At 53.9% G+C, this 17,884-nt stretch overlaps 1 protein-coding gene across 1 annotated transcript; it reads left to right on the top strand.

Annotated features, from left to right (window-relative positions):
- The first annotated feature begins 7,470 nt into the window (after positions 1-7,470).
- Positions 7,471-13,745, top strand: TEKTL1 (tektin like 1). The gene is made up of 7 exons (XM_070058809.1): positions 7,471-8,161; positions 9,281-9,385; positions 11,351-11,549; positions 12,048-12,214; positions 12,529-12,624; positions 12,735-12,848; positions 13,312-13,745. Exons 1-7 carry the CDS (start codon positions 7,592-7,594, stop codon positions 13,558-13,560), a joined length of 1,500 nt encoding a protein of 499 aa, XP_069914910.1. The 5' UTR covers positions 7,471-7,591; the 3' UTR covers positions 13,561-13,745.
- The last annotated feature ends 4,139 nt before the right edge of the window (positions 13,746-17,884 follow it).

The following is a 17,884-nucleotide window of genomic DNA, read 5'->3' as shown; positions in this document are numbered from 1 at the left end:
CCTGTGGAGCTGTGTGTGGTCTTCTTACTTTTTATTTGTTGGATTCTTCATTTAGTGGTGCATTAAACCTTGGGATGCAGTGTAAATTGAAAATATGCTGACTCAAAAATTTAAAAAGAGGCTGGCGCCGCGGCTCACTAGGCTAATCCTCTGCCTTGCGACGCCGGCACTCCGGGTTCTAGTCCCTGTCAGGGCGCTGGATTCTGTCCCGGTTGCCCCTCTTCCAGGCCAGCTCTCTGCTGTGGCCAGGGAGTGCAGTGGAGGATGGCCCAGGTGCTTGGACCCTGCACCCCATGGGAGACCAGGAGAAGCACCTGGCTCCTGCCATCGGATCAGCGCGGTGCGCCGGCCACAGCGCGCCAGCCACGGTGGTCACTGGAGGGTGAACCAATGGCAAAGGAAGACCTTTCTCTCTCTCTCTCTCTCTCTCACTGTCCACTCTGCCTGTCAAAAAATAAAAATAAAATAAAAATAAATTTAAAAAGAACATTCCAGAGAAAGAAGAACACATTCTAGAGGAGAAAAGCAGATGCAAAAACTTTGAGGTTCAACAAGTGTGGTGCGTCCCTGCATGAAGCTGGAAATGGGACAGAGCAGGTGCACAGGGGCCAGGATCTGAGGAGCCGGTACTGGACAGCTCATGCTCTTACTCTGTTTTTCCACTGCTATAGCAAAATGCCTGGAAGTGGGTAGTTTGCCAAAAATAAATAAATAAATAAAAGTTTACAGGGGACAGTATTGTGACACAATGGGTTCGGCCCCTGCCTGCAATGCCAGCACCCCATAGGAGTGCTTGTCCAAGACCCAGCTGCTCCACTTCTGATCCAGCTCCCTGCTCATGCACCTGGGAAAGCAGAAGAAGATGGCCCAAGTACTCGGGCCCCTGCCACCCACTTTGGAGACTTGAATTGAGTTCCAAGATCCTGGCTCAGCTTGGCTTTGTCTGTGCCTAGATCTATCCTATTTTTCCTCTCTGCCTCTCTTTTTGTGAGAATTTACTTATTGATTGGTTGATTTGAAAGGCAGAGTTAGAGATACAGAAACAGAGGGAGGTCTTCCACCCACTGGCTCACTCCCCAAATAGCTGCAACTGCCAACTCTGAGCCAGGCTGAAGTCAGGAACCTGGAACTCCATCTGGGTCTCCCACATGGATGCAGGAACCCAAGTACTTGGACCATCTTCTGCTGCTGTCTCAGGCACAATTAGCAAGGAGCTGGACCAATGCTCATATGGAGTGCCAGCATCACAGGTGGTGACTTAACTTGCTGTACCACAGGCCAACTGCATCTCTGCCTTTCACACAAAATACAAATCAATAATTCTTAAGTGACATATTGCACCTCATAACTATAATCTCCTGATCACAAGTGCAGACATTTTGCCTAGCATTTAAGACAATGGTTAAAATGACCATATCCTCCATCTGAGTGTCTCAGATTGGTCCCCAGCTCTGGCCCTTGACACCAGCTTCCTGCTAATGCAGACCCTGGGAGGCAGCAGTGATGGCTGAAGTAATCGGGGCCCTGCCACCCAATTGGATTGAGTTCCTGGCTCCCAGCTTTGGCCTGGCCCAGACCCAGCTGTAGCAGGCACTTCGGGAGTGAATAAGTGAACAGGGAAAATTCTCTCTTTTTCTCCTTCTATGTGTATGTGTCTCTGTGTGTGTCTTTTTCATTTGTGTCACTCTGCCTTTCAAATCAATAAAATAAATCTTTTCTTTTAAAGTTCTTGCAACATGGAATAGAAAGTTAAATTTATTTGGGTGCAAAAATTTTTTGAATCCAGGACTACAAGAGATCTTCCAACAGTTCATAAAAATGCATATTTAAAAAAAAAACCTGTGCATGGATTTCAACATTTTTTTTGCATCAATACACCTGGAGGACATGCGGGCCTGAGCTTGAGCCATTTCAGGGAATGGATGGGGGTCCAGCCATCTGGTCTAGCCTTGGACACTCACTTGCTAGCATAGTCATCACAGTCACCAGCAGGAACTTCCTCTCCCAGTCTGGGACATCCCACCACCCCCAACACCTCCACCAAGGAAATCGACCTCATTTCTCAAAGACAAATCGGATTCTGGGTCACATCCCCCTGGAGTGAGAACAGTGCTGTGATTATCTCCAAGAGAAAGGGGGCACCTGCTAAAAGTAGCAGCTACTGCCCCAGAAGGGAAGACTTTGGGGACCCTAAAAAGGGGACTCTGATAATGACCTGCCAAGATTTCCTGAGGGAAGGGCATCTCCATGTGACATGCCACAGGGAAGAGTGTATCCATGTGACACACCTCAGGGAAGGCGTCTGTGTGACACACCTCAGAAGAGGCAGCTCTGTGCAACACACCTCAGGGAAGGTGTCTGTGTGACACACTTCAGGGAAGGCATCTCTGTGTGACACAAGAAAGTACAAAGCTGGTGACAAACCTCAGGGAAGGTGTCTCTGTGTGACACACCTCAGGGAAGGCATTGTGTGTGACACACCTCAGGGAGGGTGTCTGTGTGACACACCTCAGGGAAGGCATCTCTGTGTGACACAAGAAAGTACAAAGCTGGTGACAAACCTCAGGGAAGGTGTCTCTGTGTGACACACCTCAGGGAAGGTGTGTGTGCAACACACCTCAGGGAAGGTGTATGTGTGTGTGTGACACACCTATGGGAAGGTGTCTCTGTGTGATACACCTCAGGGAAGGGGTGTGTGTGTGTGTGAGACACACCTATGGGAAGGTGTGTGTGTGTGTGACACACCTCTGGGAAGGTGTGCATGTGTGACACACCTCAGGGAAGGCATGTGTGTGTGACACACCTCAGGGAAGGTGTGTGTATGTGACACACCTCAGGGAAGGGTCTCCTTGTGACACACCTCAGGGAAGGGTCTCTGTGTGACACACCTCAGGGAAGGTGTCTCTGTGTGACACACCTCAGGGAAGGCATTGTGTGTGACACACCTCAGGGAAGGTGTGTGTATGTGCCACACCTCAGGGAAGGGTTTCCTTGTGACACACCTCAGGGAAAGGGTCTCTGTGTGACACACCTCAGGGAAGGTGTATGTGTGTGTGTGACACACCTATGGGAAGGTGTCTCTGTGTGATACACCTCAGGGAAGGGGTGTGTGTGTGTGTGTGTGAGACACACCTCAGGGAAGGTGTGTGTGTGTGTGTGTGTGTGACACACCTCTGGGAAGGTGTGCATGTGTGACACACCTCAGGGAAGGCATGTGTGTGTGACACACCTCAGGGAAGGTGTGTGTATGTGACACACCTCAGGGAAGGGTCTCCTTGTGACACACCTCAGGGAAGGTGTGTGTGAGACACACCACAGGGAAGGCATCTGTGTGTGACACACATCAGGGAATGTGTGTGTGTGACACACCTCAGGGAAGGCATCTCCAGGTGACATACCAGAGTAAAAGCAGAAAGGAAAGCTAGGAAGGCTTTTTTCACTTTTTAAGATTTATTTATTTATTTGAAAATCAGTGCTACAATGACCTAGAGGGAGGGAGGGAGAGAGAAGAGAGAGAGAGAGAGAGAGAGAGAGAGAGAGAGAGAGAGAGGTCTTCCATCCGCTGGTTCACTCCCTAGTTGGCTGCAATGGCCAGAGCTTGGCCAATCAGAAGCCAGGAGCCAGGAGCCAGGAGCTTCTTCTGGATCTTACACATGGGTGCAGGGTCCCAGGTTCTTAGGCCATCTTCTACTGCTGTCCCAGGCCCATTAGCAGGAAGCTGGATCGGAAGTGGAGCAGCCGGGACCTGAGCTAGAGCTGGGTTTTGGAAGGTGGTAAATTGGGTCAACATTGGTGTTAGGGAGTTTTGGTGTTTGGCACAGCCAAGCAGCCAGAACTCCAACCAGGCACTATGGAGCTGGATCAGAAGCAGAGGAGCTGGGACTTTGAACTGGCATTCAATGAAATGCTGGCATCACACGCTGTGGCTTAACTCACCACACCACAACACCAGCCTCAGGTCAAACTCTTAAAGGGAAGAGGTCCACTTGAAAAAGTAACAGCCTCCCCGGGTTCTAGTCCCGGTCGGGGCGCCGGATTCTGTCCCAGTTGCTCCTCTTCCAGTCCAGCTCTCTGCTGTGGCCTGGGAAGGCAGTGGAGGATGGCCCAAGTGCTTGGGCCCTACAACCGCATGGGAGACCAGGAGAAGCACCTGGCTCTGGGCTTCGGATCAGTGAGGTGCGCCGGCCACAGTGCACCGGCTGCAGCAGCCATTGAGGGGGTGAACCAACGGAAAAAGGAAGACCTTTCTCTCTGTCTCTCTCTCTCTCACTGTCCACTCTGCCTGTTAAAAAAGAAAGGAAGGAAGGAAGGGAGGGAGGGAGGGAGGGAAGGAAGGATGGAGGGAGGGAGGAAGGAAGGAAGGGAAAAAAAGAAAAAGTAGCAGCCTATGCAAAGGCCCTGGGGCAGGAAGTATTCAATGTATTACAAGGGCAAGGAGCTGGGAGTGGGAGGTGGCAATCTAGTTAGTTTAGGAAAGTGGGGAAGAGTCAGATGGTGCTGAATCCTGACAGAAGACATTTTAGGTTTGATTCTAAGTGCAGGATTCACTGAGGGTTTTAAGTTAGAAAGCAAGCTGAATGCTCTAGTTTAAAAATATCTTTGCTGGCTCTTGGGGAGAATGGATTCAGAAGCAGAGCGGAGGATGGTAGGCAAGCAGACCAGGAAGTGAGCGAGGACATTGGCAGAGAAAGTGAGGAGGAGGGTGGTTTCAAGGGGACAGCAGAGTGGGCAGGTTGAACTAGGCGTGGGATCACCAGATTTGTTAGTGAATTAGATGCGGAAGTTAACACAAAATTCAGGGACAGTCCCAAGGTATGAACGTGACCATCTAGTGGGTGGGCCCTGAGCCAACTACCAAATAAAGGGACACAAGAGGAAGAAAAGGATTTACAGAAACTAACAAGAAGTTTGGTTTTAGGGGCTGGCATTGTGGCATAGCAGGTTATGCCACAACTGCCTGTGACACCCCATACGGGTGCCAGTTCAAATCCTGGTTGCTCCATTTCCAATCCAGCTCCCTGCTAATGAACCTAAGAAAGCAATGGAGGATGGCCCAAGTGCTTGGGCCCCTGCATCCATGTTGGAGATTCAGAAGTTCCAGGCTCCTGGCTTTGGTCTGGCATAGCCCTGGCCATAACAGCCATTTGGGAAGTGAGCCAGCAGATAGAAGAACTCTCTCTCACTCTCTCTCTCTCTTTCTCTAACTTTGCCTCTGAAATAAACAAATGTTTATTTTTTTTAAAGAAGTTACTTCTAGAAGGACAAGAAAGTAATATGATAGAGAATTACGGCGGGAATGTAGGGAGATGCCTCTTGGTTTGCCCCAGACTCTGATCTGCTCCCAACTACAACAGGAAATTCACCCATGACTCCCTTTCCCAGCTTCCCTTGCAGCGAAACATGGTCATGTGACACAGGCTCAGCCAATAATCACAGTTACTCTGGACCGTGGGAACGGAAGAGGCTTGAAGCAGGTGCCAGGGATAAGGAATTCAACTGACGGCTGCAGTAGCAGCAACATTCCCTAGGGGGCAGTGCCTGCAGCTGTGACTGTGACAATGGCTGCCACATCCCTCTTAACTGGGAGCTGTGGTTGTGACTCTGAAGCCATCTTTTCTGTTTTCTGTAGCTGCACGAAACATCCTGATGGATGGAAGGAAACACAGGGCAGACGGGGTGATGAAGGAAGATCTCTACTGTGGGTGATACTTGGCAGGATCTAAAACAAACAAACAGGCCGGCGCCGCAGCTCTCTAGGCTAATCCTCCACCTAGCAGCGCCGGCACACCGGGTTCTAGTCCCGGTCGAGGCGCCGGATTCTTTCTCGGTTGTCCCTCTTCCAGGCCCGCTCTCTGCTGTGGCCCGGGAAGGCAGTGGAGGATGGCCCAAGTGCTTGGGCCCTGCACCACATGGGAGACCAGGAGAAGCACCTGGCTCCTGCCTTCGGATCAGTGCGGTGCGCCGGCCGCAGCGCGCCAGCCGTGGTGGCCATTGGAGGGTGAACCAACGGCAAAGGAAGACCTTTCTCTCTGTCTCTCTCTCTCTCACTGTCCACTCTGCCTGTCAAAAAAAAAAAAAAAAAGGCAAAAAATAAAAAAAACCCACAGGTGATTCTGGAAGAAGTCAAAATGATGATGACCAGAGGCTGGGGAAAAGCTGATCCACAAGTACCAAATTAAAGATGGGCTCTATTGCACAATGGGTGACTACAGATAAGGCTCAGGTGCTGTATTTAAGGCTCTGGTAAAAAAAAAAAAAAAAAAAAGCTAGAGGGGCAGGTGTTGTGCTGCAGTGGGTTAAGCTGCTGCCTGGGACACCTGCTTCCCATATCAGAATGCCAATTCGAGTCCCTACTTTGGATCTAGCTTCCTGCTAATGGGCCTGGGAGGCAGTGGAAGATAGAGCAAGTATTTGGGTCTCTGCACCCACGTGGGAGACCAGGATAGAGGTCCTGGCTCCTGGCTTCAGCCTGGCCCAACCTTGGGCTGCTACAATCATGTGGGGAGTGAACCGGCAGATTGAAGCTCGCTCGCTCGCTCTCTCAAATAAATACATCTTTAAAACAAACAAAAATCCTGGAAAGTGAGATTTGGGATTTTCAGACCACAAAGAAATGCTAAATGTGTGAGGAGACAGATTTTCTTTTAAGATTTATTTATTTACTTGAAAGCCAAAGTTACACAGAAAGAGAAGAAGAGGCAGAGAGAGAGAGACAAACAGAAAGAGAGAGACAGAGAGAGTCTTCCATCTGCCAGTTTACTCCCCAATTGGCTGCAATGGCCGGAGCTGCACCAGTCTGAAGCCAGGAGCCAGGAGCCTCCTCCCGGTCTCCCACGCCAGTTCAGGGGCCCAAGGGCTTGGGCCATCTTCCACTGCTTTCCCAGGCCACAGCAGAGAACTGGATCAGAAGTGGAGCAGCCAGGACTCAAACTGGTGCCCATATGGGATGCCAGCACTGCAGACTGCAGCTTTACCCTCTATGCCCCAGCGCCGGCCCCAAGGAGACAGATTTTATTACATGTAGAAAAACATCACGAGCAATATTTGTTACATTTTTATAAAAATTATAAATTTTTAAATATGTAACTTTAAAATTTTTTTAATAAACAGATGGGGGCGGTGGGCATTTCCCTTGGGACACCTGCATCCCACACCATCGCACCTGGATTCCAGTCCTGGCTCTGTTCCCAATTCTGGCTCTCTGGGAGGGGATGGCTCAAAAGTTTGGGTCCCTGCCACCCACTTGGGAGACTTGAATTAAGTTATGGGTTCCTGGAAGCCGCCTGACCCAGCTCCGGTTTGAAGCGGGAAAAGAGTTTAGGGTGCCCTATAAAAAGTGGCAGAGAGAGATCAGCTCTACCAAAACCCCACCCCCACCCCACCCCCGCACAAGTCGCAGACACCTGCTGGAGGCTGCGTCCGGCCCCTCCCCCACCTCTGGAGCGTTCCGAGTTGTTGCTCCGTCGCCATGGCGACAGACGCTCTCAATTCACTCCACCAGCCGGGAAAGCCCAGTGGTGTTGCTAGCAGGGCCCCCTACTCCTGTGCGTGGAGATCCCCGGGCCAGACCCCAGGGCACCTAGCAGGGACCATGCCCGTGTTGGCGCCCCCGGCTGAGCTCAGCCAAGACAGTCGCGTGGGGGCCCCGGCATGGCGCGAGGCGGCACAGGCCACGACTCGCCGAGCGCACCACGTGACGGATCGCTGCGGGCAGGAGGTGGTGACCATGTGGCAGCCCAAGGCCAGCGTGCGGGACCCGCACGTGGCGCGCCACCTGTGCCGCGCCGCCTACATCCTTCCCTGGCGCTTCCGCGTGGAGATGCTGAAAGGTGGCAGCACCGTGGAGAAGCCGCCCCCTGGCGACGGCGTCACGCTGTGGAAGGGCAAGATGAAGCCGCCCGCCTGGCACGCGCGCCTGCCGCTGCCCCTGCACCGCGACGCGCGCGCCCTGCAGACGGCAGAGGTGGTGCACGCGCACGCGCGCGGGGCGCGCCTCACTGCTGCCCGCCTGGGCCGCGCGCAGCACCAAGTGAACGCGCGGCTGCGCCAGCTGCAGCGCCAACGCGAGGCCACCGACCGCAGGCTCAGCCAGGTGCGCAAGGGCCTGCTGGTCAACCAGCAGAGCGTCAAGCTGCGAGGCTACCGGCCCAAGTCAGAGAAGGTAGGAATCTCACCTCCCCCTACACACACACACACCTGGTTGCAAAAGTTGAGGCTTCCGTTCCCAAAGATGAGACCATCCCAGGATGAGCCTCCCACTCCCACCCAGGGCCTAGAGAGTGAGACCCTCTATGTCCCAGGCACACCAGATACCCCCCTATGGAGAGTTTGAGTCCTGCCCCAGCTGCTTACTAATGCAACCCTGGGAGGCAGCAGGTGATGGCTCAAGTCTTTGGGTCCCAGCCACCAACATTGTCATGCGAGACCCGGATTGAGTTCTTGGCTCCTGACTTATGCCTGGCCCAGCTACCAGCTGTTGCAGGCATTCGGCAGGGAGTGAACCAGTGGCAGGCAGCACTCTAGGTAACCCCAGAGCTCCACCTTGGGGAGAGAGACAAGATCTCATCTGCCCTGTGAGGTACCTACTTCTAGTTCCCAGAACCAGTAGCACAAACCTGCACATGCCTGCGGAATGAGATTCCTCCACCTGTAGCCCCTGGGAGAGGGGGTGAGGGGTCCCTAGCTCCATTCCACCTGCGAAGTGAGGCACCTCCATCCCAGCCCTCTGTAAAAGAGAAGCCCCCAGACCCAATCTCCAGAGGGTGAGACCCCACCACCAATATCACCACCAAGTGAGAGAAGCCCTAGAGAGAACCAAGTCTTCTCAGAGTGTGCAACCCATCTCCAAAGGGTGCAACTGCCAATGTGGTGGAATGAGAAGGCCATGCCAAGATGGCCGCTGGCAAGCGAGCATCAGTTACTCAGGAATGGCTTTGAAACCCACCTGGCAACGGAGCCTGCCTGGCAACAGGCTGTGATTGGTTAGGGCATAGACCACCCCTTGACCGGATTGGCTGCCTTGGCTATATAAGCTGCTGTACCAACTGAAATAAACGAGTCTGTGGGCTGCTCGCCTCTGGCCCACTTGCACCCGACTCCGGGGTCTGTGTGGTGACTCCACGCCTCTTGCCCCCACCACGCTCCTCCTCTCAGGAATGAATCCACCACAACATGCCTCCAACTTTATCCCCTAATGGCAAGCCCTCTGCAGCCCTGCAGGAAGCAATCTGCTTTCCAGCCAGCTCCCAAGGGTGTGAAAGAGTCTGTCCTTGCCTCGCAGGTCCCCGACAAAGCTGACAGTGTGCTCACCTGGGAGAAAGAGGAGCTAAAGAGTATGAAGCGGAAGCTGGAGAAAGACATGGAGCAGTCAGAGACCCTGCTCAAGGTGAAAGAGACCTGGGGCTGGGCAAGTGGCTGTGACCTTGGGGACTGTGACAGCGGCAAATCCCTCAGCCCATGCTCACGGGGGGGGGGGGGGGGGGGCTCAGTGCATTTTCACTTTTGCAAAGCAGCAGAACAGAGGTAGGGAGAGGCTGGCCCAGGAGCTGATCAGGAGCTGGGCTTGAGAATGACGGTGACTGCCCACTGTGGGACAAACTCAGCAGTCGTTAAATCAAGTCCTTAAACTCCCCCTGGGAGATAGAAACTGTGACCTCCTCACCCCCTACCCAATGAGAGACTGAGAAATTGGGGCTCTTGGAGAAATGAACTCACTCAATGCACAGAGCCTACCAGTGCTAGGGCCATGACCTCAGCTCCTGTGTCTTGCTTCTTTTTCAATTGAAAGGCAAACAGAGGACAACACTGGGGCATAGTAGGTTAAGCCTCTGCCTGCAGCACTGGCATCCCATGTGGGTGCCGGTTCAAGTCCCGGCTGCTCCACTTCTGATCCAACTCCCTGCTAATGTACCTAGGAAAGCAGCAGAAGATGGCTCCAAGTCGTTGGGCCCCTATACCCACATGCGAGACCCAGATGAAGCTCCTGGCTCCTGGCTTAAGCCTGACCCAGCCCTGGCCATTGAAGCCTTTTGGGGGAATGAACCAGCAGATGGAAGATCTCTCTCTCTCTCTCTCTCTCTCTCTCTCTCTCTCTGTTACTCTGCCTTTCAAATAAATCTTTTTTTAAAAAAAAAATGGAGCCAGGACTCAAACACAGGCACTCAATGCTACACAGAACACCTGCTCCAGCTGCTGCTCCAGCTCAGGTATCTGGATGGAGTTTTTACATGCTGATGTGTGTTCCATCTCTACAACTCCAGCCAAACAGTCTCTCACTGCTTCCTTCCGTGTCGGAACAAGGATTTCCATATAAACAGCTGAGTGGAAGTGGGAGGAGAGCCCCATTCCAGGGAGTCTTTGGGATGCAATGGGATTATCTGGTACCCTGTGTGTGCCCTTGACTCATTCACTGGGCAAGGAGTCCCCAGTGTCTGGTCCGCTTTTTGTTACTATAACAAAATGCAAGAGGCAGCCTGACCATTTCCTTTGACTCACAATTTGGGAGGTTCACAGTCTGAGATTGAGCGGCCCCATTGGCTGAAGCCTCTGTTGATGGCAGAGTAACTCAGGGCAAGAGAGACAGGGCACACACACCTGTCTGTCCATTTCTCTCTTCAGACACCACCGAGGGCCAGCATGGTGGCACGGTGGGTTAAGTCACCACTTGCGACACCAGCACCAGCAGATCCGAGTGCTGCTTTGAGTCCCAAACAACTGACACCAGGACACAGAAGCTCCTGCCAGCCCCTTCTGTCCCTTGTACCCCCAATGAAGGGGCTCATTAAACCCTCAGAACAGAGGGCAAGGGATTGGAAGCTGTGGGAGCTTCTACTTAGAAATCCCTTCCTTCCAAGAACTGGCAAAGCGGAGCAAGTGTTTGGTGCAGTGCTTCAAGACGCTGCTTGGGATGCCCACTCCGGAGGGCTTGGGTTCAAGTCCCAGCTCCACTCCCAATTCCAGCTCCCTGCTAATGCGTACCCTGGAAGCCCGCCTCTAGTGCTTGGGCCCTACCACCCACGTGGGAGAACTGGATAAGAGCTCTAGGCTCCTGGTTTCAGCCTGGCCCAGCCCCAACTATTGCAGGCATTAGAGGGGGGAATGAACCAGCAGATGCAAGGTCCCTATCCATCTCCCTTTCTCACTCTGACTTCTATACAAATCAACCAGCATGGGGGGGGGGGGGGCAGGAGGAGAGGTTCTGTTTACAGTGAGAAACCTTTGTCCCTGGCTGGTTGCAGACAAATCACCACCTGGCTCAGTCACTCGATGGCTCAGTCAATGGCCCGACTGCTGGATCATTCGATTGCTCGATCATCCTCCCTGCTCACGCTTCGTCACCTCTCGCGTCTAGGCTCTGGCCTCCTGCCGTGACAACCTGGGCTTCTGCTGTAAGGAGAGGCTGCAAGCCGTGGACCTCATGAACCAGCCGCTGGACAAGGTTCTGGAGCAAGCAGGCCGCCACTCCTGGGTGAACCTCTCCAGGCCCCCAACCCCCCGCCCTCAAGGCCAGAAAACACCACCTCCGGACCCTGTGGGCACCTACACCCCAAGTAGATCTCCCAGGAAGGAAGGGCACCTTGGAGTCTACCCTGGCCCCTCCTTGGCTGCTTAGCTGCTCCCTGTCTTGGGGAAGGGCCCTGGCACAAGTTCTGAGTGTAAGGAAACCAACCCAAGAGGCTACCTACATCATCCCTGCTAGGAGCTCCCAGCCACACCCACCCCCCAAGTCACGCCCTCTCCCCCCACCTCCGGAGCCCACTCACTCACTAACTCATCACCTGCTGAGAGCAGAGAACGGGGCTGCAAAAAAGAAAGAAAGAAAGAAAGAAAGAAAGAAAGAAAGAAAGAAAGAAAGAAAGAAAGAAAGGAAGGAAGGAAGGAAGGAAGGAAGGAAGGAAGGAAGGAAGGAAGGAAGGAAGGAAGGAAGGAAGGAAAAGAAAGAAAGAAAAGAAAGAAAAGAAAAAAAGTAAAAAAAAAAAAAAGGCAGGGTCTGGGAAAGTGGGGCTCGGGTCCCCCAACCCCACGCGCGCACCCGGTGCCATTCGCAGAGTGCGCCCTGGCGCTGTATGAAGCCAAGCAGCTGCTGATGGAGTCCAAGGACGCCCTGGTGGAAATGGCCAAGAATGAGGCGGACATCGGCGAGCGCCAGCACCAGATGAGCGACCGCGTGTGCGCCTCGCTGGCGCAGAAGATGCGCGAGACTTTGGAGCTGAAGGTGAAAGGGGCCTCCCTTACCACCGCCCACCACGCCCCCGGAGGCGGGGGTGGGGCTTGGAAGCTGCGGGAGAGGCTGGTGGCGGGACCAGGGCGATGGGGGAGACACCGGGCGTGCACGACCTCCCCCATCCACTCTTCTCCATCCCCCACCTCCCTGCCCTCTCTCTCTCCCCGACCCTCTCTCCCCCACACTGCCTCCCTGCGCTCTCTTCCCCTGGGCCCCCTTCCCCCAACCCTACCCCTTCCCCGGCCTCCCTGCTCTCTCTCTCTCTCTCTCTCTTTCTCTCTCCCGGACCCCCCTCCCCAACCCAGGAAAGGATGAACATGACCTTAGGGCTGATGAGGGGGACGATCCACCGGTGCACAAAATTCAGCGAAGAGATGCACATTACCCGTGGACTCATCAAGGTACCGGCTGGGGTGGGGGAAACGGGCAAGGGTGCCCAGGGTGGGGGGCGGGCGGAAGAGGTGTTGCGCGGAGGCCACGCCCTCATTGCCTGCCCTCCTCACCCCGCCAGGGTCCGCTGTCGGAAACCCACCTGGAGACTCGGGAGAAGCTGGACCGACCCCTGGTCCGCGTGTACCAGAGACACGTGGGCACCCAGCTGCCTGAGGCCACGCGCCTTGCCCAGGTACGCGCCCCCTCACACACACATACACACACACACACACACAGTCCCTTCCGTGTCTCTTCCTCCCGGCCTGGGAAGGCTCCTTCTTTCAAGCACACCTGGACCAGGTAAGGCACACCCCCCACCCCAGCCCCCTTCGCAGGATCTGCCTGGCCTTCAACCCCTGCCCACGCGATGAGGCCCCTGCAACTCCTACGCCTGGGTCGGGGTCGGATACGTCTTCTGGATCTTTTTTCTGAATCCCGACACCTGTCCTGGAGGAGACTCCGCCTCCCGCGCCTACCTGGCCCCCCTCCCAAGTCCCCCCTCGCCCCCTCACTCTCCAGCGGCAGCCGCGCCTCACCTGGCCACCCTGAGTGGTAGAGCCCTTGCCCCAGCCCAGCCCCCTCACATCGCTCCTCCCACAAGCGCACCTGGCACAGGTGTGTCTATCCGCCCGTCCCTCCCCCATCTCCGCCACCAGGGCACGGACAAGCTGCAGCGCCACATCGCGCACGTGGAAAAAAACCTAGACAAGCTGCTCACCACGCACCGGCACCTCACCCAGAGCCTCAACTCCAAGAAGATCGGGCAGGACGTGGACGCCAACGTGGTGCGCCTGCGCTTGCGCCAGAGACACTCACACATCCACTACGAGCAGGCGCAGCGCTTGGTCAACGACTGGGACCCGCGCACGCCGCCGCGCCACGACACCTGCGCCGACCCCGAGTGACCAGCGTGCCCGCAACCCCCACCCGCCGCAGCCCCGCTGGCCTGGCATGCGTGCGCACATACGCGCGCGCGGGACCCCAGGAAAGGAAACTCACAGCCAGCCCACGGCCCCCCGCTCCCCTCGCCTCACCTTCCCTCCCAGAGCCTTCTAGCAGAATTTATAATTAAAAACAATACCGACGATCATTTAGTAGGCACCCACTGTAAACCAATCACTTAGCATCCAATACGGGAGAAGAAAGTGCATCCCACAAATTATTTAGCAGGCTGGATCTGGGCACCCGGCGGCGGCTCCCCAGTTTCTCGCTGTGTGGCTTCCGGCAAGGCGCTGGCCCTCTCTGGTCTCGGTCTCGCCCCACAGGTGAGATGAGCTGCGCCCACTTCACGTGGTTGTGGTTGAGATAGATGAGGATGGGTCTGTCGCGTGATGTGAGCCGGAAGCTGTTACTGTGACCAGGTCCGTGTTGCAGATAGGGAAACTGAGGCACAGAGGTGAAGCCACTTGCTCACGGCCACACAGTAAGTGGACAGCAGTGGGTGGGGCTGACCTGGCCTCTGCCCTCTGAGGGAGCTCACAAATGGATCCAATGCTGCAAAAAAAAGTCATCCTTCTGGGTGCAGCCTCCTCCAGGAAGCCTGCCCTGACTGAATCCACCCATCCAGTCACAGCCCCATCCCTCTCCCAGGGGTCCCAATGCCTCTGAGACTCTAGGCTGTCGGGGAACTCTTCACCATCCTGGGTGAGGCATTCATGGACGAGGAGGTGACCACTACAGCCACAGGCAGCCTGGGCTGTCCGTGGTGCCACATCTGCAGATTCCACCAATCTCACATCAAAACACTGCACCTGGAGCCAGCATCGTGGCACAGGTGACACGATAAGGCGGTGGCTTGTAACACCAACATCTCATAATTGGTGCGCCAGCTCGAGTCCCGGCTGCTCCACTTCTGATGCAGCTCCCTGCTAATGCGCCTGGGAAAGCAGCGGAGGATGGCCCAAGTGCTTGGGCCCCTGCACCAGGATGGAATCTCACTCAGGCTCCTGGCTTTGGCCTGGCCCAGATCTGGCTGTTACGGTCATTTGGGGGTTAACCAGCGGATGGAAGATCTCTCCCTCTCACTCTCTGCCTCTCAGATAAAAAATAAATCTTCTTTCAAAAAAATTGTATGTTTACTGAACATATGTAGGTGTTTTTTGTTACTCTTACTCCCTAAACTATCCAAATGGTTTTTTAAGATTTATTTGAAGCCGGCGCCGCGGCTCACTAGGCTAATCCTCCGCCTTGCAGCGCTGGCACACCGGGTTCTAGTCCCGGTAGGGGCTCCGGATTCTGTCCCGGTTGCCCCTCTTCCAAGCCAGCTCTCTGCTGTGGCCAGGGAGTGCAGTGGAGGATGGCCCAAGTGCTTGGGCCCTGCACCCCATGGGAGACCAGGATAAGCACCTGGCTCCTGCCATCAGATCAGCACGGTGCGCCTGCCACGGCGGCCAATGGAGGGTGAACCAACGGCAAAGGAAGACCTTTCTCTCTGTCTCTCTCTCTCACTGTCCACTCTGCCTGTCAAAAAAAATTTTTAAAAAAGATTTATTTATCCTCTGCCTGTGACGCTGGCATCCCATATGGGCATTGGTTTGAGTTCTGGCTGCTTCCCTTCTAATCCAACTCTTCTGTGGCCTGGGAAAGCAGTAGAAGATGGTTCAAGTCCTTGGGCCCCCGCACCTACATAGGAGAGGCTCCTGGCTTCAGATCAGCGCAGCTCCAGCCATTGCAGCCATTTGTGAAGTGAACCAATGGAAGGAAGACCTTTCTCTCTGTCTCTCCTTCTTACTGTCTGTAACTCTGCCTCTCAAATAAACAGAAAAAATCTCTTTAAAAAAAATTTATTTGGAAGGCAGAGTGACAGAGAGAAGGGGCGAGAGACAGAGAGGGGTCTTCCTTTCTCTGGTTCACTCCCCAAATAGCCAACTACATCCTAGTCTCCTATATGGGTTGCCAGGATCCAAGCACTTGGACCACCTTCTGCCTTCCCAAGCACATTAGCAGGGAGCTGGATTGGAAGTGGAGCAGCCAGGACTCAACCTTGTGCTCATAAGGGATGCTGCTGCACAAACTCTCAACAAAACAATTTAACAACTATTCACATAACAAGTGTTCACAGAAAAAACGAGTTAAGAGATATTTATTTTGATGCAAGAAATTTTGCAATCCATAGCTACCATTCATAAGGAAATGCATACTGTGGAAAAAAAAAAAACTACACAAAGGTTTCAAAATTTTTTGCACCAAAATAAACTTACCTGTTTTTAAGATTAGTGATTTGAAAGGCAGAGCTACAGAGAGCTACAGAGAGAGGGAGAGACAGAGATTTTCCACCTGCCGGTTCACTCCCCAAGTGGCAACAACAGCCAGGGCTGGGCCATCCAGAAGCCAGAAGCCAGGAACTCCATCCAGGTCTCCCACATGGGTGCAGGGGCCCAAACAGTTGGGCCATCCTCTGCTGCTATCCCAGGTGCATTAGCAGAGAGCTGGATCAGAAGTGGAGCAGCTGGGACTCGAACCAGTGCTCTTATAGTATGCCAGCATTGCAGGCAGCAGCTTAACCTACTGTGCCACATTGACCCCAAACTTATCTTTTAATTCTGCTGTGTTAGGTGCTGCAAATAATCTAGAGATGATTTAAAGTAAGTCATAAATTTAAAGGAAGTCATACATGCTACACTTTCTAAGATTTGTTTTACTTATTTGAAAATCCGAGTCACAGAGAAAGGCAAGGAGAGAGAGAGAGAGAGAGAGAGAGAGAGAGAGAGAGAGAGAGAGAGGTCTTCTATCTGCTGATTCACTCCCCAAAAGGCTGCAATGCTGGGGCTGGGCCAAGTCAAAGCCAGGAGCCAGGAGCTTCATCCAGGTCTCCCACGTGGGTGCAGGGGCCCAAGGAGTTGGGCCTTCTCCTGCTGCTTTCCCAGGTGCATTAGCAGGGAGCTGGACCAGAGCAGCTGAGACTTGAACCAGCGCCCATATGGGATGCCAGTATTGCAGGTGGCGGCCCCACAAATGCATCACTTTATGAAAGAGGGGGTTCAACATGTACAGATGTGGGTGCCCACAGAGGTCCTGAAACCAATCCCTAGGGACATCAAGAGATGACTGAATTTCCTGAGCACCTGACCCCAGAGGCAGGGTTTGAGTGCCGGGGAGGGGGGGCATATAATGGGAGCTAAGCCAGGTGTATTCCGCCCTCATGGAGCTGACGAAGCATATACCAAGAGTTGCCCTCAACAGACACGAGAATCTTGTCATAGCATAGCAGGCTAATCCCATATCAGAGTGCCAGGTTCAAGTCCTGGTTGCTCCACTTCTGATCCAGCTCCCTGCTAGTGCACCCTGGGAAGCAGCAGGTGCTTAGGTCTCTCTATCACCCATGTGGGAGACCCAGATGGAGTTCCTGGCTCCTGCACACATCCCAGCCAACTGCCTTATCTCAAGGGGGGACCTTACAGCTGGCAGGGGTCTCACTGGGTCTCACAAGGGCCCAGACTCTGGCCAGCACGTTCAGTTTGGGAGCGGATTCTCAGCATTCACAGATTCTGTATTTGTGAACTCGCCAATTCACTGAGATCTCATGGCAGCCCCAGTGTCAGTCTTTGTGGTTCTTTTGTGGCCGTTTGCAGATGCACTGAGAGCAGTGAGGAGTTTTAGCTGCCGCAGGTACATGTTCTCCCTCTCTCCCTCTGCCCACTCCCAACCTGGGTTCCAACCAGATGACATTCTGCCTTCTCAGTTCCATTCTCTCACTAGAAAGTGTCTGTCACAGTCTTTGAGTGCCACGTGTTTTGCATTTTGTTGGTGCTTTTCTGCTGGTTTTTCTAAATTGCACATGTACTTATTTGCATTTTATTTGAAAGGCAGAGAGAGAGGAAGAGAGACGGGGTGAGAGAGATGTCTTCCATCAGCAGATTTCATTCCCCAAATGCCCACAACAGCCTGGGATGGCTCAGACCTAAGCCAGGAGCTTGGACCTCCATCAGGGTCTCCCCACGTGGGTGGCAGGGACCCAAGCACTTGGGCCATCACCTGCTGCTTTTCCAGGCTTTGCATCTGCAGGAAGCTGGACAGGAAGCGGAGGAGCTGGAACTCAAACGCAGGCGCACGGATAAGGGATGTGAGAATCCCAAATGGTATCTTAAGATTATTATTTATTTATTTGAAAAGCAGGAGAGAGAGAAGAGAGAGAGAGAGAGAGAGAGAGAGAGAGAGAGAGAGAGAGAGGTCTTCTATCTACTGATTCACTCCCCAAATGGCTGCAACAGCCAGAGCTGAGCTGTGCTG

The sequence above is a fragment of the Oryctolagus cuniculus genome, chromosome 16 (genome assembly GCF_964237555.1).
Source record: "Oryctolagus cuniculus chromosome 16, mOryCun1.1, whole genome shotgun sequence".
Lineage (NCBI taxonomy): Eukaryota > Metazoa > Chordata > Mammalia > Lagomorpha > Leporidae > Oryctolagus > Oryctolagus cuniculus.
This window is presented reverse-complemented; position numbering and strand designations above follow the sequence as displayed.